The 27,402-nt window shown below is 42.5% G+C and overlaps 1 protein-coding gene across 4 annotated transcripts in view; it reads left to right on the top strand.

Annotated features, from left to right (window-relative positions):
- The window catches only part of RAB4A (RAB4A, member RAS oncogene family), a 32,163-nt gene extending 6,581 nt beyond the window's left edge, over positions 1-25,582 (top strand). The window contains exons 2-8 of one of the 4 annotated variants that reach the window (XM_045536967.1): positions 8,673-8,753; positions 10,968-11,082; positions 16,675-16,737; positions 18,410-18,564; positions 20,036-20,131; positions 23,222-23,358; positions 23,864-25,582. In XM_045536967.1, coding sequence (XP_045392923.1) covers positions 8,673-8,753; positions 10,968-11,082; positions 16,675-16,737; positions 18,410-18,564; positions 20,036-20,131; positions 23,222-23,337 — 626 coding nt within the window. In that variant the 3' untranslated portion in view covers positions 23,338-23,358; positions 23,864-25,582. Of the gene's footprint in view, positions 1-8,672; positions 8,754-10,967; positions 11,083-16,674; positions 16,738-18,409; positions 18,565-20,035; positions 20,132-23,221; positions 23,359-23,863 lie in introns of those variants that run through there. The other 3 variants (XM_045536968.1, XM_045536969.1, XM_045536970.1) reach the window with 3 other exon arrangements.
- The last annotated feature ends 1,820 nt before the right edge of the window (positions 25,583-27,402 follow it).

Genomic DNA, 27,402 nt, shown 5'->3' with positions numbered 1-27,402 from the left:
GCCCTTTTATAGGCACACACTCTTCCCTCCTGCCACCACCCCCTCCCTTGCCCCTGGCAACCATTAATTTGTTCTCCATTTCTATAATTTTGTCATTCTGAGAATGTTATATAAATGGAATTTTGTAATTGTAATTTTGGTGGATTGACTTTTTCACAGTATAATTCTCAGGAGATTCATCCAGATTATTGCATGTATTAAAAGTTCAGTACTTTTTTTATTGCTGAGTAGTCCTTAGTATGAATGTACCACAGATTGTTTAACCATTTACCTGTTAAAGAACATCTGGGTTGTTTCCAGTTTGGGGCTATTACAAATAAAGCTCCCAGAAACATTCATATACAGGGTTTTATACGAATTTAAGGCTGTATTTCTCTGGGATGGATAAATGCCTACGAGTGCCATTGCTGAGTGATGCGATAGTTAAACATTTTGTTTTATAAGAAACTGCCAAATATACAGCTAACATTTTACTTAGTGGTGACATCTCCAGCTAAAATTGTGGGTTTGTCCGTTTGTCCTTTTAGCTCTGTTTTTGCTTAACATTTTATAGCTGTTTGGTGTGTACACATTTAGGATTCCTATATCTTATTGGTGGATTTACCCTTTTATTGTTACATAATGGTCCTTTCTGTCTCTTTGTTCTGAAGTCTATTTTATCTGATGTTAATATAGCCAGTCCTACTTTCCTTTGATTATTGTTTGCATGGTATATCTTTTTCCATGCTTTCACTTTCAACCTGCCTACATCATTACAAATGTAGTGGGTTTCTTGTAGACAGCATATTGTTGAGTCATGTTTTCTAGTCCAGTCTGCCAGTCTGTTTTTATTTTTTAATTTCTGCCCTTATGAGCAAAAGTCTGCCAGTCTTTATCATTTAATTGGTATATTTGTTCAAGTTATGCAATTTTTGATGTAGTAAGACTGAGGTTCATCATTTCATTTCTTTGTTTTCTGTTCTGTTTTTTATTTCTCTGTTTTCTTTTTCTAGCCTGCCTTGATTGGCCCTTTTTTTTTAAAGAATTCCATTTGATTTACCTAGAGTGTTTTTGAATGTATCTCTGATAATAGCTTTTTTTAGTGGTTGCTCTAGGTATTACATTGTGTATACATAACTTATCACAGTTTACTATTGTCATTATTTTACCAGTGAAATATAGAAACCTTGATTTCTTTTACATCTGTTTACCCTCCCTCATCTATAATTGTCTTAAATATTTTCTTGACATATTTTAGAATCATATCAGGTAATGATATAATTTTTTCTTAAACAGTTAAACATAATTTAGAAAACTCAAGAGAAGAAATCCTATTGTATTTACCCATATTTTTGCTTTGCGTGTTCTTTTTGTCTTCTTAATATTCCAAGATTCCTTTTTTTATCATTTCCTTTCTGTTTAGAGAACTTCTTTTAGCCATTCTTTTGGGGTTGGTGATAAATTCTTTTAATTTTTTTATCTGAGAATTTCTTGATTTACCCTTTATTCCAGAAGGATATTTTTATTGGATGGAGGATCCTGGGTTGAGAGGCTTTTTTTGTTTTTTGTTTTTCTTTCAACACTTGAAAAATACTGCATCACTCCCTGCTGGCCTCCATGGTTTCTGAGGAGAAATCTGCCATCATTTGGATTCTTTTTCCCCTATAGATAGGGTATCTATCATTTTTCTCTGGCTGCTTATCCCATTTAGTGTTGATTCAGTTTTTTAAATCTGTAGTTTTATATCTCTTACCAAATTTAAGAAGTTTTCAGCTGTTATTAGTTTGAATGCTTTTTTCAGCCCCATTCGCTTTTTCCTGTCCTTCTAGGACTCCAGTGACACAAATGTTAGATCTTTTGTAACTGTTCCGTAGGTCCCTAAGGCTATGTTTATTTATTTCAGTCTTCTTTCTCTTTATTCAGATTGGATACTTTCTATCATTTTGTCATCTAGTTCACTGATTCTTTCCTCTGTCCCTTTCATTCTGCTGTCGAGCCTATCCACTGGGCTTTTTATTTTGATTGTTTTATTTTTCAATTCTAAAATTTCTATTTGGTTCCTCCTCAAATCTTCTGTTTCTTTGCTGAAGATTTCTAATTTTTCATTTGTTTCAAGCATGTTTGTTTTGCTTGTTGATGCATTTTTATGATAGCTGCTTTAAAATCTTTGTCAGGTAATTCTAACATTTCTGTCAACTTGATGTTGGAATCTGTTGATTATCTTTTTTCTTTCATTTTGAGATCTTCCTAGTTCTTGGTATAATGAGGGATTTTCAACTGAAACCCGGACATTTTTGTATTACCTTACTAGACTTGGATCTTTTTTAGCTCTTTTAATTGGCGTCCTTTCTTGGGTACTACCTCATCACCAGCAGGTGGGGGTAGAAGTCCAGATTCCTCACTCGGCCTCCACTGACAGGTGAGAGGGATTCTTGTTACTGCTGGGTGGGGATGAACATGTTCTAGTGCCCTTCCCCGTGGTCTCCCCTGACACAGTAGCAGGGGCAGGAGAAGAGCTCACTACCCAGTCAGCAGAAAGCCCCAGCGCCCTACTTGGTCTTCTCTGACACCCCCTCTGTGGGGTGTTGGTGTGCCTTGTTAAAGCCTTGCCAGGGTTCAAGTTTAGGCTCCCCATTTGGCCTTTACTGGTGTGGGCCATAGTTTTTGCTGTGATGCTTGGGTAGAGGAGAGTGGTTATTGTGTAAGAGTTTTCTCTCTTGTTCAGCTGCCCCTTTCCTGGTCCTGTAGCTTCTAGAGAGAGCAGGCTTTTGTTGGGCCTTTTTTCATCTGTACCCATTGGCATTTCTCGGTTACCAGCTTGTTCTCCTTCAAGTCTTAGATATATGAGGCAAAAGGAAAACCCAGGGAACTCACCACCATAGCATCCCTCAGGCTGTGACGTCCCTGGCCCGGCTGCCTTTTTCTCTCTCCCGTGCAGCATCGTGTTTTCATGTATATGTGTTTTCATGTTTTCATGTATATGTGCAATCCACCACATCTCTTATGCTCTCTTCCATATGTTCTGTCTTCAACTCTCTATAATATATAAACACACACACATATATAGTGTCTAGGGTTTTTAGTTGTACCTAATGAGCGAAACAGGGAAAAGTACTTCTCCATCGTCCTGGAAGCACCTTGGCTTTAAGGGTAGTTTTTGTACATCAAATGCTACATTAGGTTGTTTTTGTGCCCCCCATCCCCCAGCCTGTGCATATAGGACCCCGTTGCTTCTGACCTTTGGTGTCTAGACACCGAGTTTCTTTGTGGGGAATTTTTCCTTTCTTTTTAATTGCTTTTACAGCCTTTGTCTTTGGTCTGCAGTTTCACAATTACGTGTTTATGTATGGATTCTTATTTATTCACATGGTTCAAAGTTATTTTTTATTCTAATAATCCTTTAATTTTCATTCCATAAAATTCTCAGCCGTTAATTCTTTTAATGTTGTCTCTCTACCCCCATTCTCCTATTTTTTTTTTTTTTAATTCCAAAATGCCTTTTAGACCTATGGTTAGACCCTTTCCTTCAATCCTCCACATCTCTTAAGTTCTCTTTCATATGTTCCATCTTCAACTCTCTATACTGCTGCCTGGTAATTTCCTCCAGTTTCTATTCTAGTTCACTAATTCTCTCCTCAGTCTTGCCCACTTTGCTTTCTAACCTATCCATTGAGTAATTTTAATTACTATAATTTTTATTTCTGGATATTATAGATTCTATTAATAGAAATCTATTAGTTCTTTCAAGACATCCTATTCTTTTTTTTTTTAGGATTCACTTCCTTTTTTATGGTATTGATCATATTGAAGATACTTTATCAGGTTGTTCTTTTTTGTGTGTTTTGCTTTGTTTTGAGACAAGGTCTTTGTCACCCAAGCTGAAGTGTGGTGCCACTATCGTAGCTCACTGCATCCCCAAATGCCTGGTCTCGAGCAGTCCTCCTGCCTCAGCCTCCCCAGTAGCTGGGTCTACAGGTGTGCACCACCATGCCTAGCTAATTTTTTTTATTTTTTGTAGAACAAGGTCTTGCTATGTTGCCCAGGCTGGTCTCAAACTCCTGGCCTTAAGTGACCCTCCTGCCTCAGCCTCCCAAATTGCTGGCATTACAGGTGTGAACCACCACACCCAGCCTACCGAGTTGTTCTTTTATTGAAATCTTGAAGGACTAAAGTACTGTCTGGCTGATTCACTCCTGGTGGCTTGTTTCCTTGAGTGTTTTGTGGTCTTACGTTTATTTTTGAAGCAGCGGTGCGTGTGGGGATTGTGTGTGTTGGGTGAGGATATGTCCTTCCAGACTGATCTGCGTTTGCTTCTTCTGGGCATCTCAGTGATACTCCTTTCTAGAGCCACCTTTATTTTTTCTAATTTCCTAACTTGGGGGTTCATTGTCCACATGGTTATTTAAATTTGAATCCCAAGCCTACTTGTGGTACCAGCCCATAATTAATTTTCAAAGGGGAACGTTTATCCCCCTGAGAGAGCAGGCAGAGTCAGGGAAGATTCCTTGCCTGCCTGAGCTAGTGAGTGTGCTTTTGTTTTTCATCTTACCCTTTCACTTCGGGCCTAACCCTGAAGAAAACTCAGATTCAGTTCTGTACTCTCTCTGTCACGTGGACACCAGCTCTTGTCCCGTCCCACACAGACACTAAAGCCAATCTCAGTCTAGCAGCCCCCACCCAAGGCCCTCATTGCTTTTTTCAGTTTCTTCTCTGTTCTGAGCATCTGAAGATTTCCTAAAAGCTCAGCTATGCATTTTTAAAGTATGATATACTTTATCTAGCATTTTTATGTATTAATATTTGATCCTAAAAGGTTTTCAAACAAAAAGATTTTATATTTACTCTAAATAATTATCTTTTCATTTGTTTATTAGTTTTTCTTTTTAATTATTATGGATATATAATAAGCAGTTGCACATATTTATGGGATGGATACATGTGATGTCTTGATACAGACATATAATGTGTAACATCTGAGCCACAACTGCAGTCCCCATCCCCTGGGCCACGGACTGGTTCTGGAATGTGGCCTGTCACTAACCGGGCTACACAGCAGGAGGTGATTGGCTGGAGGGTGAGCGAGCAAAGCTCCGTCTGTATTTGCAGCAGCCAACCATCACTGCCCAGTGCCCGCGTCACCGCCTGAGCTCCGCCTCCCGTCAGATCATGGGACCTTAGAGTCTTACAGGAGCACAAACAAACTCTACTGTAAACTGCACGTGCAAGGGATCTGGTTGCACACTCCTTGTGAGAATCTAATGCCTGGTGATCTGAGGTGGAGCTGAGGCGGTGATGCTAGCACTGGGGAGTGGCTGCGATACAGATTATCATTAGCTGAGAGAGGCTGCATTATGGTGAGTTGTGTAACTGTTATATATTACAGTGTAATAATAATAAAGTACACAATGAATGTAATGCTCTTGAATCATTGGAAACCATACCCACCCCTATCCATGGAAAAATCGTCTTCCATGAAACTGGTCCTTGCCAACAAAAAGGTTGGGGACCATTGAGCTACAAGATTCAGAATACGAAATATTTGTTGGAGTCATGACATATTTGTAAATATGGAAATTATATATCTTTTGTCCAGCAAGGTAAAGTTCAGTAGATATATTACCCTTTGGCTAGTTGAGACTATGATGCAATCTGGATAGTAATAATAATAGAGTATATTTAAGCAAAATTACCGTAGCAGAAAATGATTTTTTTTTTTTTTTTTTTTTTAATGAGACAGAGTCTTGCTGTGTCACCCAGGCTAGAGTGCTGTGGCATCATCCCAGCTCACAGTAACCTCAAACTCCTGGGCTTAAGCAATCTCCTGCCTCAGCCTCCCAGGTAGCTGGGACTACAGGCTTGCACCATGACACTTGGCTTATTTTTTCTATTTTTAGTAGAGATGGGGTCTCACTCTTGCTCAGGCCTGAGCTCAAGCAACCCTCCCACCTCAGCCTCCCAGAGTGCTAGGATTACAGTCATGAGCCACCACACCCGACCTGGAACAAATATTTCTTAAAAGTCCATGCTTAGCTATATGAATAGTTTAAGTTCCAGGATTACATGGATTTGTGAAATTCGTTTTTCTATGTACCTATGTACAGAAACATTTGAATCTTTAAACTGTGTTATACATTGTTCTTTTTCTCTCTTAAGACTTACTGTTGCCTACATATTGCCAGCTTCTTTACCTGGTTTTCTTCTTCTCTTTACAACTTATACAATGTATTGGGCTTTATTTCTTAAATAGAAGAGGATATTGAACAAGACTCAGAAATTCCAATATTCGGGCCAGGTGCAGTGGCTCACGCCTGTAATCCTAGCACTCTGGGAGGCCGAGGCGGGAGGATCGCTCAAGGTCAGGAGTTTGAGACCAGCCTGAGCAAGAGCGAGACCCCATCTCCACTAAAAATAGAAAGAAATTATCTGGACAGCTAAAAAAAATATATATATATATACATACATATATATATAGAGAGAGAGAGAGAGAGAGAGAAAGAGAGAGAAATTAGCCAGGCATGGTGGCACATACCTGTAGTCCCAGCTACTTGGGAGGCTGAGGCAGAAGGATTGCTTAAGCCCAGGAGTTTGAGGTTGCTGTTAGCTAGGCTGATGCCATGGCACTCTAGCCCAGGCAACAGAGCGAGACTCTGTCTCAAAAAATAAAAAAAAGAAATTCCAATATTCTTTTTAGCCTGGTGAGCTTAACCATTTTCTCTTCAATTGCTTGGGTTGTAAAAGTATTGAATGAAAATGATTAAGCCTGGCATGCATTATTTATTTGTTTGTTTATTTTTATTATGGCAAAATATAGGTAACATAAAATATACATTTTATGTGTACAGCTCATTGGCATTAAGTACAGTCACACTGTTGTACAGGCATCACTGCCATCCACCTCTAGAGCTTTTTCATCTTCCAAACTGCTGCTCATCCCCATTAGGCAGCAGTTTTCTGCTCTCCCTCCTCCTCCTCCTGGCAACCACAATTCTTCTTTGTGTCTCTGTGAATTTGACTCTCATTTAAGTAGTTGTCCTTTTGTGGCTGGCTTATTTCACTTAGCACAATGTCTTCAGGGTTCATCCATGTTGTAGCATGTGTCAGAATTTCTTTCCTTTTTGGGCTGAATAATACTCTGTTGTGTGTATGTACCACATTTTGTTTATCCATTCATCCCTCGGTGGACCTTCTGCCTGTTGTGAATAATGCTGCTATGAATACCGGTGTGGCATGCAGTGAGAAACATAAAACTATTGGCATTTTTAACTGCCGACATAATCCTAATAGCGCTATTCTTTGAGTTCAATTGCCTGTAACCATCTGAATATCATGAGAAGTTGAATAGGCTTCACCTCTGAGTGATGATGAATATAGTTCTTAAGAAACAGGCAGGGCACAGTGGCTTATGCCTGAAATCTCAGCACTTTGGGAGGCCAAGGCAGGAGGATTGCTTGAGGTCAGGAGTTCAAGAACAGCCTGACCATCATAGCAAGACCCCACCCCCATCCCCTGTAAAAAAATAATTAGCTAGGTACGATGGCATGTACCTGTAATCCCAGATTCTTAGGAGGCTGAGGCAGGAGGATCACTTGAGCCCAGGAATTTGAGGTTGCAGTGAACCCACTGCATTCTAGCCTGGGCAGCAGAGCCAGACACTGTCCCAGAGTGACAGGGCTAGGCCAAATGTCAGGAAAGAAACAGACTATTGGAGCTTAATGTGGGGAGGGAAGGTAGCCAAGGTTAGGGAGTGTTTGGTCTAGAAAAGGAGGCGCGAACAAGGGAGCCAGGACTACGGAGCAGGATGTTCCAGGCCACACAATGAGCTGGGCAGCAGTGGGGCTTGGCGGTGGTGAGTCAGGATCGTGGGTGAGGGGTGGGCTCGGCAGTGGAGTGAAAGGGAGAGGGAGTTGGTGTTCTCCCAAACACTTCGGTTACTGTGCTAAGCAGAACGCAAGTTCTTTGCTAACCAGAAAAAGGGAAGTGACTCACCGAGGGCAGTATGGGGCCACTGATGCTACATCGTGCTAATTAACAAATTCCATTCTGGAAGTCCTTTAAGTCCACATCATAGAAAATACCCCAAATTAAATATATTACTCTGTGTAAGGAAGAAATGAAGAGCACTCCCTACATTGAACCAGACAGATTTTACCCTTGAAATACTGACCCAAACGTGGGTTAAGCTGTCCTTCTCATGGGCAGCAAGTTACAGGTGAAGGAACAGAAGCAAGACCATGCAAATCTGCAAGTGCAGGTGAAACTTATACCTGTTAGTTTTTTTAAGAGATAGGATCTCGCTCTGTCACCCAAGGTTAGAAATACCTTGGACTCCTGATTCTATCAGGCTTATTGTTTTGTTCAAAAAAAACACTTAAAATTTCTAGACGAATTTTCTTACAACTGAGTATGCATATTTCTTTGAATAGTGGCTAGCAAAGGAAAAGTTTCATTCATTACAAGAGTTTTTAAACTTCCAACTTCAAAAGAAATTGTCCAGAAAGCAGAGTTCGGGAACCCGCTGAATTAGCATGTAAGCCAAATATCAAAATGCTCAAGTGTAAAAAAGGTAAGTCAAGTAACTCTTTTTCTGTTATATTAACAGCTAAGATTTCATTAAATTTTATGATCATAGCCTAAGAATAAATTCACAGTACCCATTTTGAAGTTATTTTTCATAGTATCTTTTTGTCTTACAGATTTTTTGTTTAAGTTCTTGGTTATTGGAAATGCAGGAACTGGCAAATCTTGCTTACTTCATCAGTTTATTGAAAAAAAATGTAAGTGATATCAGCCATTCTTTTGTGCATGTCTTCTGAGAGTGCTCTCTTGCTCAGATTCCTTTACAGCTAAAAACTCTGATTTTGTTTTCTAGAGGAAAAAGGCCATAATTTAAAAGTACTTTAAGAGATTGTATTATTAAACTTTCAGTAATGTGACTGAGTTTTTATTGTGAGCATTTCTGTTTAGTAATGGTTCAATGTACAGTTACGCTGTAAGTTTTCCTGATGCCAACAGATAACATGGTGACCGGGAAAGTAGCAGAGAGAGTCTCTGGCAGGGACCCCGTTCCTGAAGGAGTGACTAGAGACGCCCTGGGCGTACACTGTAGATAAAATCCTAGCATTTGGTCCCCACTGTGGCCAGCAGTGAAGGGAGTGACTGTCACTGCTTTGCAGGCCAGGAAACGGGTTCAGAGAGGCTGGTGTGTGCTCTGGGGCAGTCACCTCGTGCCTGCAGGCTCTTGACCACACCCTGTCCTTTGCCATCGACTCTCACTGCTTTGCTAAGGGAAGTTGAACTTTTTATTCCAAACTCTGTGAGGCCTTGGAAGATTGTGGAAGACTGTAGGTTTGAAAGGCCCTTAAAATAAATAGTACTTTTATAATAATGGAAAGAATTGTGGAGAAAGACCTGTTTATTTAATGGCAGTCTGATGAAGGTTCAAAAATAGAAGTAATTTAATGAAGTGCATCTTAAGCAAATATGCATGAGCTACTGTAAGTGGGGGGTAAAGGGGGAGAGAGCTGGTATAAGATGTCTTGGCGAAGAGCTTTGAAGAAGAATAAAATTCTAAGAACTTACTCTGCTACTTCCTTTTCACCAATCTAGAGCTTGTTGGAGCCTGTGTTTAGTGACATGGACCCAGCGTGGGTTAGTCACAGAACCTGTCCTTACTGAATTTAACAAGTATTCATTCACTGGTGGTCCAGGTTTCCGTGCAGGTTGCCAAGATTTTGCTCGGTACGGCCTTAGAAAAGAATATCCCAGAAGATATTGGGCCAGGTACCAAGTTTATGTAATCATTCTCTCCTGGGAGGAGAGCTCCCCCGAAGGGTCCTCCCCAGCTCCTCACATGGAGTGATTCCGGAAAGGTCTATTTCTCTCATGGCCGTGTTGGAATCAGGGTGCTCCTGGCCTTTTTTTTTTTTTTGCACCCTCCCCTCCTTGCTCCTGGCCTTTATTTGTGGCCTTTTGAAGGCCCCTGCCCAGTGTCCTGCCTGGGAGCTTACTCCTGGTGGGATGCCCACGCTCGCTTTGGGCTGTCTCGGCATGAGACAGGCTGGCAGCATGCAGCCAGCCACCCCCTCCTCCAGGAAACAACACATCCAATTGCCAAGTGGCGTCCCTGATTTTCTGGAACAATTAGATTTTGTTCTATAGTTAAAAAATATAAATTAGTCAATGGACTGTATAGCCCTGATATTTGATTGTAGTTTGTCCTTTCATCGTCACTGAAATCTTCTTTTACAGGCAGTGTATTCCAGTTGGGTTTATTAGCAAAATACTTATTTTGCTGTCTCCTGCCCATTCAAACAGTTAGTGTTGATTTCTCCAGCAAATTCTTTCCAAATTATTGCCATGTAACAGTAAAATTAATGAAAATTCTAATATCTGTGATATGCATAGAGTTTTGGTTTTTAGGTTTGTTTAAGGGATTTTTTTTTGGTTCAACTTTTTCCTCCTTTTTCCTTAATCTTTGGTGTCTTCTCACATTTCCGTTGTGGGCTACAGTGCTTTTCCTTCCTTTGACTTTTATTTTTTTAGAATATCTGTCTATTCAAATACAGTAGTTGAAACCATCACCACCTCATTACCAACTGAGTTCCAGACCTGACCCTGGGCAGAGCACCCTCCTGAATAGTATGCCAGTGTTCAGACAGGCACCGTCTGTGAGCACCTCGATAGTGCCCAGCTGGGTACGGTTCTGACATGGCATGGCCACCTCTAAGCCTAAGCTTTCAAATGTGTGATTTGTTTAGGGATTTCCAGAAAAAGCTTTATCATCTCTTTGAGAGTAGGGACTGTACGTATTGTATTGAAAACTGTCAATGCTTCTTATCAGTGACCTATCTGAGAAATGAATGGCTAAAGTAATTTCCATTTTCCATTGACTGATTAACCGTTGACTGTAGTGTTACTTGTTTCAATCTATAAGCCTATTACCTTAATGTTCTAAAATTAAATATCTTGTTCTTGTTTTTCTTTTTTAGTCAAAGATGACTCAAATCATACAATAGGAGTGGAATTTGGTTCAAAGATAATAAATGTTGGTGGTAAATATGTAAAGTTACAAATATGGGATACAGCAGGACAAGAACGATTCAGGTAGCTTTTTCTCTAACTTAAAAAATATTTGAATATTGGATTTGAAATAATTATATTTTCTCAATATATAAGGTTAAGACCCTCTCCTAACCCCCCACCTTCCTTGTGCTGATGTCAGAAACGTCACCTCTAGAAACTGATTGATGAGACAGCTAAAATTCAGTTTAGCTCCATACACCATTGGTTTACTAAAGAGCCTAGCAGAATCTCAGAGTGCATCGCAATTTAGAACATCATTCTCAGGCGGATGTGGCGCTGTGTGTTCCTCAGTATGCTTTTAGGTTAAAATCAAGGCAAACTAATGGTGCAATTTTTTTCTGTATTTCACTTTTAAAGGAGAATTTTTAAAAGCCTCTTGTGAGGGTTTTGTTTTGTTTTATATTAACTAGAGCGTGTTCTCGTGGTTCATACACAACCCACAAAATATTCTTTCTTCCACCCTTTTATTACAATACAATCACAACTGATGCTCAGAATGATGACTTCAGATCACTGCAAATGAGGTTATATATTTAGTATTTCAGTTTTTTGCACAGACGCACAAAGTCAGAACAGATATCCACCATTTTAAAATTTAGTGAAATAAAACTCAGCCCACTGTAAACATTTCACTTAATTAAAGTTGGGTATATATTATCTATTAAATGCTCAATAATTGCTTATAAAATATTTTAACCATCTTTAATCAAAGTCATTCTTCTGGAAGCACTGATTGAACATGGTGGATTCAATCAGACATTTATCTCTTTCCCTCTCTGAACCCCACTGAAATGGCTATAAAACAACTGAAATAGCATTTACCCAAAAAGGCCAAAATGGGGAGAGTACGCAACTATGATTGACAGGTTTCTAAAAAAAACGTTAAGGATAGGAAGTGGCTGGTGCACAGCAAGGTGGAGGGAGCTCCGTCTTAACCACTGGGGTGGAGGAAGCCATTTCTCCCTGCTGAGTCCCAGAAAAGGTCAGGATTTGGAAGCATCAAGTTCTAGGGTGGGGGTGGGGTGAAAGTGCTCATGCCCACGCAGAATAAAAGGTTCAGTCTCTAAGTTGAAATAGTGTCTAGACTCAAGGTCATAAGACACAGCGCAGGGTAGGGGCAGGTGAGATCTGAAAAGAGGGAAGTTAAGGGAAAGTCTCTGAACCCTAACCCTCTTCTCCCACCTCTCCCCTAGTTGCTGGTAGCCAGGTGTATCCATCCCAGGCAGGAGACAGGGTTCTTATCTGTAGAACAATGAATAGCCCAAAAGGCAAGGCTTGAAGATACTGACATTTTGGTTTCCCAGTGAAACAGTCTCCATCCAATCATCTGACAGTGAAGTCCTCTAAGCCTACCAGCTCCACCCAGACATGAAGAGTTTCTTTTAGGCTTTTTCATTCCTTGCTCTTAATATAAATGATCAGACAGAAATTTGAAGGAAAGTTTCTATAATAAAGAGAAAGCCCAAAGTAAAAAAAGCTGGAACTTTTAGAAAACAGGAAAAAATACACTAAAAAAACTACAGTATTCTCAGAAATAAGAGCAGAGATTGCATTCAAGTACATAATAAGAACAAAATGATATTTTAAAAGATCAACCAGAATAATATTTTAAGCAGGGTAGTGATCTCCCAGAAAGTAAAACAAGAAACTCAAGGTGACAAGTGAAAGAGACAACACAAAGAATCCCACAGAATTAATCCAGGAGCTGTAAAGCCTGAGTATTAGGAGTTCCAGAAGAGAGAACAGCAGAGGAAACAATAGAGGAAAAAAACTATTCCCTGAAGGAATGAGATTCCAGATTGATTGGCAAATACAAATGAGTGGGGAAAAGGTCCAGACCAGCGCATGTCATGTGAAATTTCAGAACACCAGGGATGAAGTAAAGATCCAAAAAGGTTCCTGAGTGAAAAGCAGTCACATATAAAGTACTGGAAATTGGGATTGCGTTGGCAGTTCCATTCAGCAGCAATGTTGGAAGCTGACACAAATTGGCACATTGCCTTCAAAACTCAGTGCAAAAAATTTTTTTCAACCTAAAATTCTAATCTTAGCTAAACTGTAAGTGTGAGAATAAAATCTGAATACCTTCAAATATGCAAGAATGGGGAGGAAACAAAGGTTATCTTTCTTAGAAGTGTACTTTCTTAGAAAGTTCGGAAGGGAATGCTTCGTCGGTGTGAGTGCAGATAGGGGACCATGAGGCCAGCACAGGTCTGGGGACAGTGGAGGCAGAGCGAGAGGGCACTCAGGGTGTGGCAGTGCTGCCTTCCTGGGAGACGAGAGTGACAGGAGGGAAGGCTGGCTGTAAGTGGGCTAACACTCCTAGCAAAGCAGAGAAGCAATAAGCTCTAATATTAAAAACTCCATTAGTTTCCGAAGCATTCTGTAGAAATAAGGATGCAAATACTAGAAGAAAGAAAATTGTTTAAGAGAGTAGAGGTTTTTATGGTTTTTGTTCATTTGTTTTTTCTATGCTCCAAGTAGTGTCTAGCATGTTATGGGCTCAATATGTTTTCTTTAAATGACTTAGTCAATTGAAGAGGAAAAATCACACACCTGAAGGAGGTGCCCACCTCGGGAGAGGCCTCCGGGAGGAACGAAGCAGGAGGTGGCTGGGTTTTGTTTCAAGACTTTTAGTAACATTTTACTTTAAAACTATCTACATGTGTTACATTGGTTGAAATTACTTTTGCAAAAAAATTTTAACACCTGAAGGAAGTATTCTTAAATCCTTAAATCTATATACCTGAATAACTTATACAAGCATCCTTATGTCAAGACAGTGGTGAGGACATTGGTACTTTAAGACAGGAGTCTGCCAACCTCCTCATTTGCCGGCAAATTAATGAACTTCTGCTTTCTCTCTTCAAAAAAAAAAAAAAAAAAGGTAGTGTTGTAAAATAAATTCTAGAATAAATTTTTAAGAAGGAGATGTGATACAGCTCACCTGGGTGCCTGCTGAGCCGGAAGAGAAGAGCCGCCTCTTCCCGTGTGTGGGAGGCGCGGCCCCCCTCTGCCCGCGCGGCCACGGCCAGGCTGCGGTTCCGAGACGGGTGCCCCGGGCAGCAGTCGAGAGGTAGAAAGGGCAAAGCTCCGCGCGGCCCACCTGCCTTGGAGTCTAAGGGTAGTGCCCTTTCCAGGGAGCAAAGCAAGGATGAGCAGTTTTGTTTGTTTTCTGCAAGCCCACAGTTTTCTGTATTGCCCAAGGGTAGGCACTGTTCCTTTCTGTCTTTGGCGTCCTTTCCTGCCACCAAGCGTGAGGGGCTTTCTTCACACCAGCCACTCTGACGCCAGCTGGGTGTCCAAGCAGTAAACTCAATTCTGATGCCACCAGAGTTAACAAAGACCCTATAGGTTAAGGACTCAGTCCCACAAGACTGTCCGTTGCTACAGATGCTGGTCATAAATGGGGAGCCAGGATACCTGCACTTCTGCCCGGCCATCTATAAATTGGGTGGTTCCCACAGCCCCCCCACACACCCCCTCTTCAGGTTTGAGGGTTCACTGTGACGACTCACAGACCTCAGGGAGACACGTCCACTGCCCCGTGTGTTACGTGGGAGTCAGTGCAGGAACAGCCATGGAAGAGATGCACGGGGCAGGGGGCGGGGGGCGTACACAGCTGCCGTGCCGTCTCGGGGTGCTGCCTTCCAGGACCCCCATGTGTTCACCAACCCAGAGGCGCTCTGAACCACCTCCTTGTGGGTTTTGTGGAGGCCCCATGACGCAGGCCTGGTTGTCAGCTCAGCCTCCAGCTCCTCGTCCCTCCCCAGAGGTCGGGGGGGCTGGAAGTTCTACCCTCTGATCACAGGTTGGTTCCCTGGACACCATCCCCCAGTCAACTCATAGCTACGAAAAACATTCTTATCTCTGAGAGAATCACCGAGCTCCTAGGAGCTCTGTGCCCAGAACCTGCGACAAAGACCCCAAATATGTTTCTTTTTTTATGTTTATTATGCTGCAGTTATTTTTTATTCTGCCCACATTGTGGGGTGTTTAGTGGTTACCTAGTGGTGCCCTGGGCCCTGCGCCAGCACCAGGACACTCCGGTGAGCGGCCGCGGAGCCTGCCTGCTGGAAGGGCAGACGCCGGCGTGGAAACACACAAAAGCACATGTTCCCAAGTGGGACGGGTGCAGCAGAGGGGACAGCACAGGAGTTGGAGGGTGGGATCCTGCTCGGATGACCTCCCTGAGGAGATGGTGTTTGGTGGGACCCGAAGGACAAGGAAAACCAGCCCTGTGACAAGGCCAGACGGGTGGAGGGGCTGGGAGCCTGGCACAGTGGGCGGGGGGACAGCCTGAGCACAGGGCTGGCTTTGAGGACTTGGGCTGCCCTGGAGAAGGACTGAGGCCCGCATGGCAGCGGGGTGGCTGCCAGGCGACCGCAGCGTGGGGGCAGAGGCCTGGCGGTGGTTGGGTGCGGAGGGTGACAGGGGACTACAGGTGACAGGGGGAGACGTGCCTGGAGCAGGACGTGTGGAGTGTGAGGGACGGGACTTGGCCGGCAGGTCGAACGTGGAGGTGGACAAAAAGGAGTCAAGGATACACATGGGGTGATTTGCTTTGGAGCCTGGGTGGGGAGTGAGGCCCCTTCCTAGGCCAGCGTGGGCCTGGAGGGAGGGACCAAAAGGAATTCTGTCTTGTAAATGTGAAGTTTGCTGTGTTTATCAGGCAGTCTCATGGCCGTGTGGGGGCATCAGTGGGGTCTTAGTGAAGCAGTCTGAGCTGGAGGTCAAATTTGAGTCGAATGTCACCAGGAAAGAGAGGCCAGGACCCACGCAGTGGAGCTGCAGTCCCAGCAGGGCAGATTGAAGAGGGTCCGGTGCCGGGGCGGCGGTGGCCGGCGACAGGAGTGAGACCCGGAGACGGCAGGCCGCAGAGGCAGGAGTGGACGAGGACAGAAGTGCCCACTAGTTGGGGTGCACGGAGTGTCAGAGACGGACGCCAGGGCGGGCGCAGCAGAGAAGGCGGCGGAGGGAGGGTAGCCGACAGGACCGCCAGCGTGTTTTTGGTTGGTGTTTTAGGGTGGTAGGTGCCAGGGCCACCTCTGTTTTGCTAATAGAAAAAAGATACAGCAAAGGGGGAGAGATGGGTAATGCGGGGAGAAAGCGTGTTACTGAGAGAGAACAGTCCCGCGAGTGTGCGCAGGGCCCGGGGCCGGGGATCAGTCTCCTGTCTGGTGACGGGCAGCGGTGACCGTGGATCCTGGCCGGGAGACGAGGCGGTTCCCATCTGAGGACATCCCTGTTCCCTAGAAGAGGCGGAGGGGACTCTGGGGAGCCCGCCTGGGCTTGGCGGTGGCTCTTCTGCCTGCAGACGCCTCGCCCTCCTCAGGAGTCTCAGGGCGACGTCCACTCGTGGCTGCTTCGGCCCTGAGGGAGCGTCCTCCTGTCCCAGGCCGGCCTCCCCACCTCCTGTCGGTCCTGTGACCTGGTTTCAGACAGCACAGCTCCCCACACGTGTGTTCAGTGCCTTTCAGTCATTTCTATTGTAGAACAACGTCTGCCCTGTGTTGTGGTTCACAAAGCAAACGTGGGTGTTTTCGTGGGAAGACGGTATTTCGTAGTGAGGGTCTCAGCTGGTTGGAAGTAAAGCCAGTGTCACTCTTCCAGGTCCGTGACAAGAAGTTACTACAGAGGCGCAGCCGGGGCGCTCCTTGTCTACGACATCACCAGGTAATGCCGGCTCCCAGGGTGGACGAGGCCGCCCGGCGTGTCGCCCGCAGCCCGGCCCTGGCAAGGCGCACTCTGTGCCGTGTGTGCCGTGGGTGTCCGGGGCAGGCAGTGCGGCTGTCACCCAGGTGCCCAGAGCAGGCAGTGCAGCTGTCACCCAGGTGTCCGGGGCAGGCAGTGCGGCCGTCACCCAGGTGTCTGGGGCAGGCAGTGCGGCTGTCACCCAGGTGTCCGGGGCAGGCAGTGCGGCTGTCACCCAGGAAGCCCCTTTCGCTTCCATCTGGGTCTGAGAGGTCTCGGAACGAGCCCCCACTACTACTTTACCACGTAGAGAAACACGTTTGTACGGTTTTAGGTAGATAAAGCAATTCTTCATGTTTCGTTACATTTCTTAACATGATGCCTGGACACTTTCCTCAAGGTTCACGAAGCTTTCTGTGTGGTGAGTTCTTAGAAGTGAGTTACTCTGGGCGGAGATTGCCTGGGTTCCAGTCCTGGTCCCGTTACCAGCTGGTGGCCTCCCCAGGCCAGGTGCCTCAGCCGCCTGGACCTTGGTTCCCTGGTCCGTGGTTGAAGGTGATAATAATCATGTGATCCTCGTGAGGTTATTGGAGGTTTAAATTAACCTGAAACATTTATATTGTAGCTATTAGCTACGTATGGCAATTTAAACGAAATTAAATAAAGTAAAAAATTTAGTTCCTCAGTTGCACTGGCCACGTTTCAAGTGCTCAGTGGCCACATGTGGCTGGTGCCTACTGGGCTGGACAGTGCAGGTTAGAGAACATTCCTGCCCTGAAGAAATTCCGTCAGATAACCCTGACCTCAGTGTTTGCCAGCACGGATCTAGAAAGGTGTCGTCTAAACGGTATCATCAGGGGTTCCTTCCAGGTGGGAACCAGTTCAGTGAGGGGACATCACCCGGCTGCTTCCCTGCTCCAGGCTGTGTCCTCGGAGCTGGGTGCTCTGCGAGAAAGCAGGCAGCTCCCGGCCCAGCCCACACTGCGCTTGCCCAGTGAGAGGCTCAGCTTGCCAAAGTGTCAAGTCATCAATCAGGGTATCAAAGTGTCATGGTCAGAAATTTGTCCTTACACACATGAGAGCTGAAAAGAGGTCTGATGAGTGGGTCCTGGAGTCGGCAAGGTCCTGGCTTTACCACTAGCTGCTGTGTGACTTTAGGCAACTTAATTAATCTCTCTGGGCCTCAGGTTTCTCATGGAAAAGGGGGGGTAATAGCAGTCCATCACAGAGTCCTTCTAAAGCATCAGTACGATAAACTCCTACAAAACAAAGTGCCAGCACGTTGCAGAGTTGACTCGGTGGCAGCCATCAGCTGTCATCTTGCTCGCCAATCAGTGTCTGGACCGTGCCTGGCACATGCTAAGAGCTCAACAGATATTCGTAAAACAAAGGAAGGAAATTCTGTTTCATTTTGCTCAAACAAGCAAAAAACAACAAACTATCTGGCTTATTGTCTCATTTTTCTGGAAACAAAACGAAACAGACCCTGGGGTGTGTTATATACTTGGTGCATTCAGGTTATTTGAGTTACCTTAAAGGTGTCGTTGCCATTACCCCACAATGTTGAAAAGCAGTGTGAGTAGTGAGAATGACTGGAAAGAGTTGCTAGTTTTATAAAATACATGTACTATTTTCACAATCTTATATTACGCAGCCGAGAAACCTACAATGCGCTTACTAATTGGTTAACAGATGCCAGAATGCTAGCGAGTCAGAACATTGTGATCATCCTCTGTGGAAACAAGAAGGACCTGGATGCAGATCGCGAAGTTACCTTCTTAGAAGCCTCCAGATTTGCTCAAGAAAATGGCAAGTGACCTTTTATCTCTTACTGTTTTTCAAATGGCAAATTTGGGAGGTAACAACATTTCTTTGAGTTTAAAACATCTATTGGAGTTTCATGGTTATGTTTAGGAAATGTAGAATTTGAGATTGTTTTTACTATAAATTTAGACTTACTTAGTGTATTTTCAGTATTTTCAGTATACTGCATTCTACCTACAAAAGTTACTATGATGATAAAAGCAAATCTATTGACATTCTGTAATGACTTTTTAGTATTGGATCTTTGAATATTAGAGATCTTGGGTTAAAGCAAAATTTATTTATTTATATATATGTGAGGGGGCGGTGGAGAGAGAGACACATACACACACACACACAGGGTCTCGCTCTGTTGCCCAGGCTGGAGTGCAGGAGCATAATCATAGCTCACAGCAACCTCAAACTCCTGGGCTCAAGCAATCCTTCTGCCTCAGCCTCCTGAGTAGCTGGTACTACAGGCATGCACCACCACACCTGGCTAATTTTTTGATTCTATTTTTAGTTGTTCAGCTAATTTCTTTCTATTTTTAGTAGAGATGGAGTCTCACTCTTACTCAGGCTGGTTTCGAACTCCTGAGCTCAAGCAATCCTCCCACCTCAGCCTCCCAGAGTGCTAGGATTACAGGTGTGAGCCACCGTGCCCAGCCAAAATTCAGACATTTTAAATAACTTTAAGTTTTAGAACCAATCAAGAACTACAATATCCTAATATCAGTGTTTGATGGGATTCTAGGACTACCAGATTACATTCTTGGAAACTGACTAGTTTCTTGCTAAGAAAATAAACATGAGAGAAACATATAAGCCGGAATCATGACAGTTTTCAAAGATCTGTTTAGAAATACAGAAGCTAAGAATGTTAAAAGCACAAAAGGAATTTTCTTGTGACCTAAATGTCCACATCTTTACAAGTGAGGACACAAGAGGCTGGAGAGGTCGTGGTTTGCCTGGAGAGCAGCGAGCGGAACAGGCCTGTCTGTGAGGACCGGCAGCCCCTCTGCTGGGTAAAAGGAGCGCTCATTCCTATAAGGCCTCTCCAAGGGCGGAGTGACAAATTGCAATACAGTCCCCTAGAACATGTAAAGACGTGTATATTGTACTCGTGGTAACATACAGATCATTTGAAGAAGGATGAAATGGATGGCAGGGCCGTGTGGCCGGCACCTCCTCGCCCGCTGGGCAGGTGTTCCGGCTGCGGAAGCCTCGTTGCTCCTTCCGTCTCTCCAGTGGATTAAGTTCTAGCACAAGATGGCAGCTGCTTTTCGGAAAAAGTTAGAATGCTTCTAACATTTTAAAAAACATAACTGACACATGTTGATTTTGTATTTACAGAATTATATAGTTTTATGTCATATTTTGTCTGCTGTTCTAAGAATGCTAAATGGGCTTCTAGTAAGTGAAAATTATGATTCGTCTTCTAAATATGGTGTTGCATTTTATTTGATGTCAATTTCAGAGCTGATGTTTTTGGAGACAAGTGCGCTAACAGGGGAGAATGTGGAAGAGGCTTTTGTACAGTGTGCAAGAAAAATACTTAACAAAATTGAATCAGGTAAAAGCCTTTCCATTAATAAACTTTTCATCTGCATGTTTTACTCTCTAGCTCAGTAATATCACCTTTTAATATTTGCAGGAGCAATTTGATCAAAGAATATTCTCTCTGCACCTGCCAACCTAAAACCACCACTTACGGGTTTGAGGTCATGTCCCGTGGCTGCGGTGAAAGCCGCCCTCTGGCCAGGATGGTTTCCGCAGCGATGAAAGGGACGGGAGACCAGCTCGACTGGGGGGGCAGTCAAGGTTTCAGCCAGTGTTTGCTCTTAGGGCCACAGTCTCCCTGGGGTCCTTTGCTTAAAGGAGGAGGAACAGGGCTTTGTCCACTCTGTCAGCAACATGCCAGTTCTGTTGGGCCCGTGGCCACATGTAACGGCATGATCAACACATCGTGGAATGTTGGCAGTTGCAGATGGGGCATCATGGAGCTGTGCAGTCAGGAGTAATTTTATTTCTGAAGCTAACTGAGCATGCCTTGATTGTAACATGCCTCATTTTTATATTTGTTGCTTCGGTAAAAATAACCTGAAATAACTCTAATGTGGGCAACTGATGAAATACTATGTAGTTGTCCCTTACTAGAGTTTTTATTTAAATATTACCAAACATATGTGGGTATCCACTTTTTAATTAATTGATTCAAATATCTGAGTGCCTATTCTTTGCCAAGTGCTGGGATAGAAAAATTAATCACAATTCTTGCCCTCAAGAAACCATCTTTCAAGGGAGACAATCAAAAGATGATGATAATCCTGTGAGGCTGATGCAGCGATTGAGAGATGCGCAGGCTCCTGGCGTAACGGAGAAGGGGAGCCTGTCCCACCCAGAGGGTAGAGGTAGTGTCCCGGGGGCCCTCCAGGAGGAGGTGTGGCTGAGCTCAAACTTTCAAAGTAATAAGGAAGAGTGAGCCAGCAAGGGAGTGAGGGGGAGGGAGTGGCAGGAGGGAAGGTTGAAGAAAGGCAGGAGCCAGCCAGTGGCCCTCATCAAGGATCTGGAACTTTTTCCTGTAGGTTACAGATTCTCAGTGCTGGCTGGGTGCTAGAGTCGCTGGGATGCATGGGAAACTGTAATCCCAGGCCCCACCTCTAGGGACGCTAAATTCACTGGGCTGAAGTATGGTTTAGGCATCAGCATTTTACATGTTCTCTGCTGTGATTCTAATGCTCAGCCAAGACTGAGAATCACTTCAGTGGTGGGGTGGGGTCAGCTGGCGAGTGACGTGGTCAGGTTGTGACTTGACATCAGTCATGTAGTAGGTGGTTATGTTGAGGACAGATTGAAGGGAGGACAGGGCTGGAGGCCAGGATATCAGTTAAGGCATTTTTGAGTAATGCGAGTAAAAAATGACTGATTAAAGCTCGACGGGCCGGGTGCGGTGGCTCACGCCTGTAATCCCAGCACACTGGGAGGCCAAGGCGGGAGGATCGTTTGAGCCTAGGAGCTCGAGACCAGCCTGAGCAAGAGCAAGACCCCATCTCTACTAAAAAAAAAAAAAAAAAAAAATAGAAATTAGCTAAACAACCAAAAATATAGAGAAAAAAGGATTAGCCAGGCATGGTGGCACATGCCTGTAGTTCCAGCTACTCGGGAGGCTGAGGCAGGAGGATCGCTTGAGCTCAGGAGTGTGAGGTTGCTGTGAGCTAGGCTGACTCCACGGCACTCTAGCCTGGGGAACAGAGAGAGACTCTGTCTCAAAAAAAAAAAAAAAAGAAAGAAAGAAAACAAAAAATATTTACCAAGTTAGAGACCCTATAAGATAAATATTTATCGTTACAATTGCCTGGATGTTGAGTATTATTAAGCTCAACATGAGGTTTTATTTCGCTATCTTTGCTTCTTTAGTATTGTGCCCATGAATGCAGTAGATATAACTTGCCTCATATAAAACTTTCAAAATGCATTTCTTCTGAGATCACCAAAATTGTAATTAGATCTAGGTGAAAAAAATATAAGGGTATAAGTTTGGATTCTTCAGCAGTACTTCTTTATTTTAATTTTTTAAATAGGTATCATATGGTTCAAAAATAATTGTTTCCTCTCCCTCTTTTATACAAAATTTAGCATATCGTAGACTGCTGCATCTTGCTTTTTTCCAGTTGTTACAACCTACAAATCATTCCAAACAGTATATAGAGAGTTTCTATATACATATATAATACCTAATATGTATGTATACATACACACATAATGTGTGTGTGTATAATGTATAATGCAGGTTGAGCATCCCTAACCTGAAAATCCGAAATACTCCAAAATCTGAAACTTTTTGAGTGCGGACATGATGTTCACAGGAAATGCTCATTGAAGCATTTTGGACTTCAGATTTTTAGATTAGCAGTGCTGAACCTGTACATATAATGCAAATATTCCAAAATCCAAAAACATCCGAACCACTTCTGGTCCCAAGCATTTCAGATAAGAAATATTCAACCTGTATTACTATAATTTATATAACCCATCTACTTTGGACATTTGTGTTGTTGCCAGTATTTTGCTGTTACGAACAATGCTGCCGTAAGTAACCTTTTATATACATCATTTCACATGTATGAATCTGAGATAAATTCCCAGAAGTGGATTGCTAGGTCAGAGAACATAAGCGTTGGGATTTAGGTGGACGCTGTCAAATTTTCTCCTGTCGACGGGATTAATTCTCTAAAGCCACGTCCACAGGGTGCATCACCATACTTGGGATTTTGGCCAGTCCAGTAAGTGAAAAGTGGTATCTCTGTAGTTTAATTTTAAATTCATTTATTTTTGTATACATAATGTATTCACATCATTCCAAACTCAAGAAGTACAAAAGAATATGCAGTGAAAAGTGCCCCTCCATTAGCACCCACTCTGGCCCCTAGCCATCCGGAACTCCTTCCTGCGGTCAACCATTATCGTCAGTTCTTTGTGTATCCTTCTAGAGATACTGCATGCCTGTGCAAGCAATCGTGTGTACATTTTTCCCTCTTTATTCAAAGTGGTGGTGTATATACATGGTGTTCTACACTTTGGTGTTTTTTTTTTTTTTTTCACTTATTTTGGGGATCACAGAAACATAAAAACTTTTTAAAAGGAAGACTTGCTTGGTCCTCAGGTGAGCTGGACCCAGAAAGAATGGGCTCAGGTATTCAGTACGGAGACGCTGCCTTGCGACAGCTGAGGTCACCGCGGCGAGCACAGGCCCCGAACGCTCAGGAGTGTGGTTGTTAGAAGCCGCAGGAGAGCGCTCAGGTGGGTGCGGACGTGTGGCTGCCCTAAGTCCCTAGCGTGCTTAACCCCGGAGGCTCATTACTGCTTTTCACGGCTCCAATATGAAAAGGAGAGTTAAAGTTAGATGTTCTGACGGGTAGAATTTATGCTCTGGAGGCAATTCTCGTGCTCGGGCTTAGAAAGAAAGGAAGGGCAAGCAGCCGTCGTCAGGAGTGGATGACATACTCCTTTCCCTTATGTTATTAAGAAGGCTTTCTCGGATTGAGTTCTAAATGAATGTGCCTTTTGCAAAAATAGAAGGCTCACTTGTAAAATTGGCAAATGTGTCCATTTAACTTTTTAAAGCTTCCTCCTTTTTCCCATTTACCACAGTGGACTTTTTATTTATAGTCAACATCATCTAATAGGTACAGGCAAGTATTAACACGAGATGAAGTATTCACTACTTCTCTTTTAGGGTTTAGGTTATATTTATTTTTACATTTATAATTATGTGGATTTCTAAATTGCTCTTACTGTTTTTTAGGTGTTCATCAGTGGTATTTGAGACACAGTTGTTGGAGCTTGAAGAATCTGAAGTTTTTTACCACCATCTTTTTCTACTTTATACAAAAGTAGATCTTTGCGGGGGAAAAAAGAATTTGGGGTGTTCTGCAGGCTAGTGGACGTGGCACAGGAAATCATAGTAAACCTAATCCGATGGACAACACCACTAGATGTATACATGTATGTAAACATCTTCCGTTCCATATTTTCCCTTTCACCTTTAGTTTAAAACATGGTATGTCCTGTATATATGGGGTCTAGCCCAACATGTCTCCACAGCATGATATCTGATGTATGATATGATAAAATGCTGCACCAAATGCAGTTTAATATTTTATTTTTTTTAATCATATGAACTAAAATGTGTTAATTGTAAGGTGTGCTTTTCTCATCATGTCGGTTATATTGCACAATCGGTTATATTTATGACCTGATATTCAAAGACTGGCATTGATAGCCAGTGCGTTTCTTATTTAATTCAGTTTACCACATTCTACACAGTGTTTATGTGATCCACACTTGAAATTCTAGATCAGTAGTCATTCACTAACATACGAAATAAAACGAAAGATGGAGTTATCCGTGAACTTTACACCGTCCAGCTCTCTGTTGATTTTAAAGCATCGTCATCCAGGCCAGTTCAGGGAAGTCAGTCTGGGGGACCTGTGTTGTGTTAGGCTGTGGCATCAGCACTAAGGATTCCGGCCTTTAACCAAACCTACGAGGCCACTGAGTCTACCCTCAGCGATTGGCAAAATGTGGCAGCCCATGTAAGCTGGGCCCTCATCTGTTTCCAGTTTTCTGATCTATCTGGTCTCCCTGCAGGAAATCACAGTGTTTGTGCTGTCCTTTTTCTGGGATTCAGTGTAGTGGCATCACTGCCTGTTTTTCAGATTTTTCATTTAATGTTCATTTTAAGGAAACCCACTAAATCTAGTTACTCTTAAAAGAATACCACTCATTAAGAAATTTCTTTATAGCTTTTGCTGGATACTTAAATGCCTTACTACAGTTAGCAAGTTGACATGTTTTTAGTTCACATAAGGTATACTGGGTATATTGAAGTATAATATATATTGTATTAGAAAGACTTGTTCTTACATTTTAAAATGTCAATGCAAAAAACATAAATGGAACCTTTCTTTAAAGTTCAAATACAGCAGTGTTATTTAAGTCTGAAAGGTTAAAAAGCTTTCTTCATCTTGCATATGTTCTTCCACTGTGACTTTTTAGCTGCAGACTGGTAAGGTTAATTAACTTTTAGTTAGAAGATGCCTACTGCTTTTATTTTAATCAACAGTGCACAGAGACACATACAAACTTGGGAAAGTGACTTGGATAAAAATATCAATATGTATCTGCTTTTAGATATTTTAAGTTTTGCTTTTTTTATGCCTTGAATATTTTATTTTGGAAAGTCAGAATCAGAAGCAAATTCTCAAACTGAACTACTTCTTAGATCTCACTATAAGAATGTTTTATTCAGTGTCTCATTATGATAGATTTGCAAGCTGCTCATTTTTGAACAGCTTTTTGCATGGGATAGGAGCATGCCCATTCTAACACATCAGTTCATTCAAAAGCAAGAACTTTAAAAATAAGATAAATGTAAAGATGTTTTATAAATGATCCTGTTAATTAAATCACAGATACCATATGTCGTTCCACACCTTCCAATAAAAGTTTCTGGAGAACCAAACCATGGTGGTTCTTAATTAGGCTTTGCCTGTAGGAAAAATGAAGAGGGGAGATGATTTGGTATTGGTCAGTTTAGTAACAAATATTATGGTACATTCCCCACAACTTACTAAGTTTTCAGGAAGCTCTTAATTTAGATTTCCAGAAAAGTAATTTTCAGTCTTCCTAGAAGGTGGTTATAAAGAGCATTTATATTTGAGATTGTAATTTATTCTTTTATAATCCAGCATTTAAGTGAAAATGAAAACATCACAGTTTGGGAATCTGTAATGGTTTTGTTAAAAACATTACTTGTGGCTTGAGAGTTGCTGAAATGTTTAAGACATTGATTTCTAGCAAATCAATAATATTATTTAAAGAATCTGATGCTAAAATTAGAAACCTAAGTGATTTGTAATTTATACTGTGGCACAGCAGATGATGGTTCTTCATTTTTGTCATCTTTGTCCTTTTTATTTTTTTAGAAGGGAGATTTAGAGGTGCTTTAAAACACCTGTGAATTTTTCATAATTTTTTTGTGCCAGTTGTGAGATATGTGTTTCCTAATCCATATAACTATTCATGTACACACAATTTGAGTTTGTCCCAATTGTTACTTCGTTGTTTCCTGATTGTATTTACTTTGTTAAAGGGTTGTTTTTAGAATTTTAGAGGAATTTTTCTGAGAACACCACTTTCAGTAGGAAAAGTGGCTGAGTTTTTTGGCCATCACCCCTAAGATTAGAAAATACTGCTTACTGGTAGAAAATAATGTGATTAGGGAATCTTTGGGTTTTTTTCTTTAAACATAGCATTTATATACTTTTATATGTTTTATTATGGAGATTTTCAAATATACACAAATATAGAGAAAATAGCATCGTGAATCACTACATCAGCCAACAATTATCTACATTATGCTACCTTGTCTTACCTATCTTTAGCCCACTTTTTTATGCTATAGCGTTTGAAAACATCCAAGGCGTCTGTCATTTCACCCCAAAATCAGTATGTATCTCTGACAATATTTTCTAAAAATTTTATGAAATTGGTATACCATTAGGAAGATGTTTATATTTTTCTTATCTTGCAATTATATAATATGAAGTTAGTTTTCTGGTACGTACTGAAAAAGCAAAATGTGTGTCTTTTGTGAAGTATTGGAGTTGGTGACTTCCCAGCACGTGGCCAGTTACCGCAGAGGTGCTGTTCCCTGGCCTGGGGGCAGTTGTACCTTCAGCAAGGACACCAGGCCCAGGGCCAGCACAGCTTCAGGTGGGCACCCCTCGCTGTACTGGTTGCCAAACACACCTCCCAGTGTAGTAACATGAGGCATATTTAATTTAAATCATCTCAACAGTCTATATTCTATTTTGAAGAACGTATTTTATTGTAAGGAAAACATTCGACTTTGACGCATGCTCATTTGGACCTTCTGCTAACCAAGCACAAGGTGGGCTGAGCCAGCTGTTAAACTTGCAGTAGTCTCGGTGTGCTCCTGCACGCTAGAGGACATTGTCATTAAACTTAGTGGGAAACTCAGTGAAAACTGGGTAAGCCTATGCTGTGACAACTCCTTTCTCTAACTTTATTTTGTTTTGTTTTGGTTTGGTTTGGTTTTGGTTTTTTTTAGAGACAGGGTCTTGCTCTGTCACCCATGCTGGAGTGTAGTGGTGCAATCATAGCTCACTGCAGCCTCGAGCTCCTGGGCTCAAGGGATCCTCCCTCCTCAGTCTCCCGAGTAGCTGGGACCACAGGCGCGCACCAGCACGCCCAGCTAATTTTTGTTGTTGTTGAGACGGAATCTCTCTATGTTGCCCAAGCTGGTCTCAAACTCCTGGC

The sequence above is a fragment of the Lemur catta genome, chromosome 25, assembly GCF_020740605.2.
Source record: "Lemur catta isolate mLemCat1 chromosome 25, mLemCat1.pri, whole genome shotgun sequence".
Classification (NCBI taxonomy): Eukaryota; Metazoa; Chordata; class Mammalia; order Primates; family Lemuridae; genus Lemur; species Lemur catta.
The sequence above is the reverse complement of the archived record's forward strand: the minus strand, read 5'-3'. Positions and strand labels throughout refer to the sequence as shown.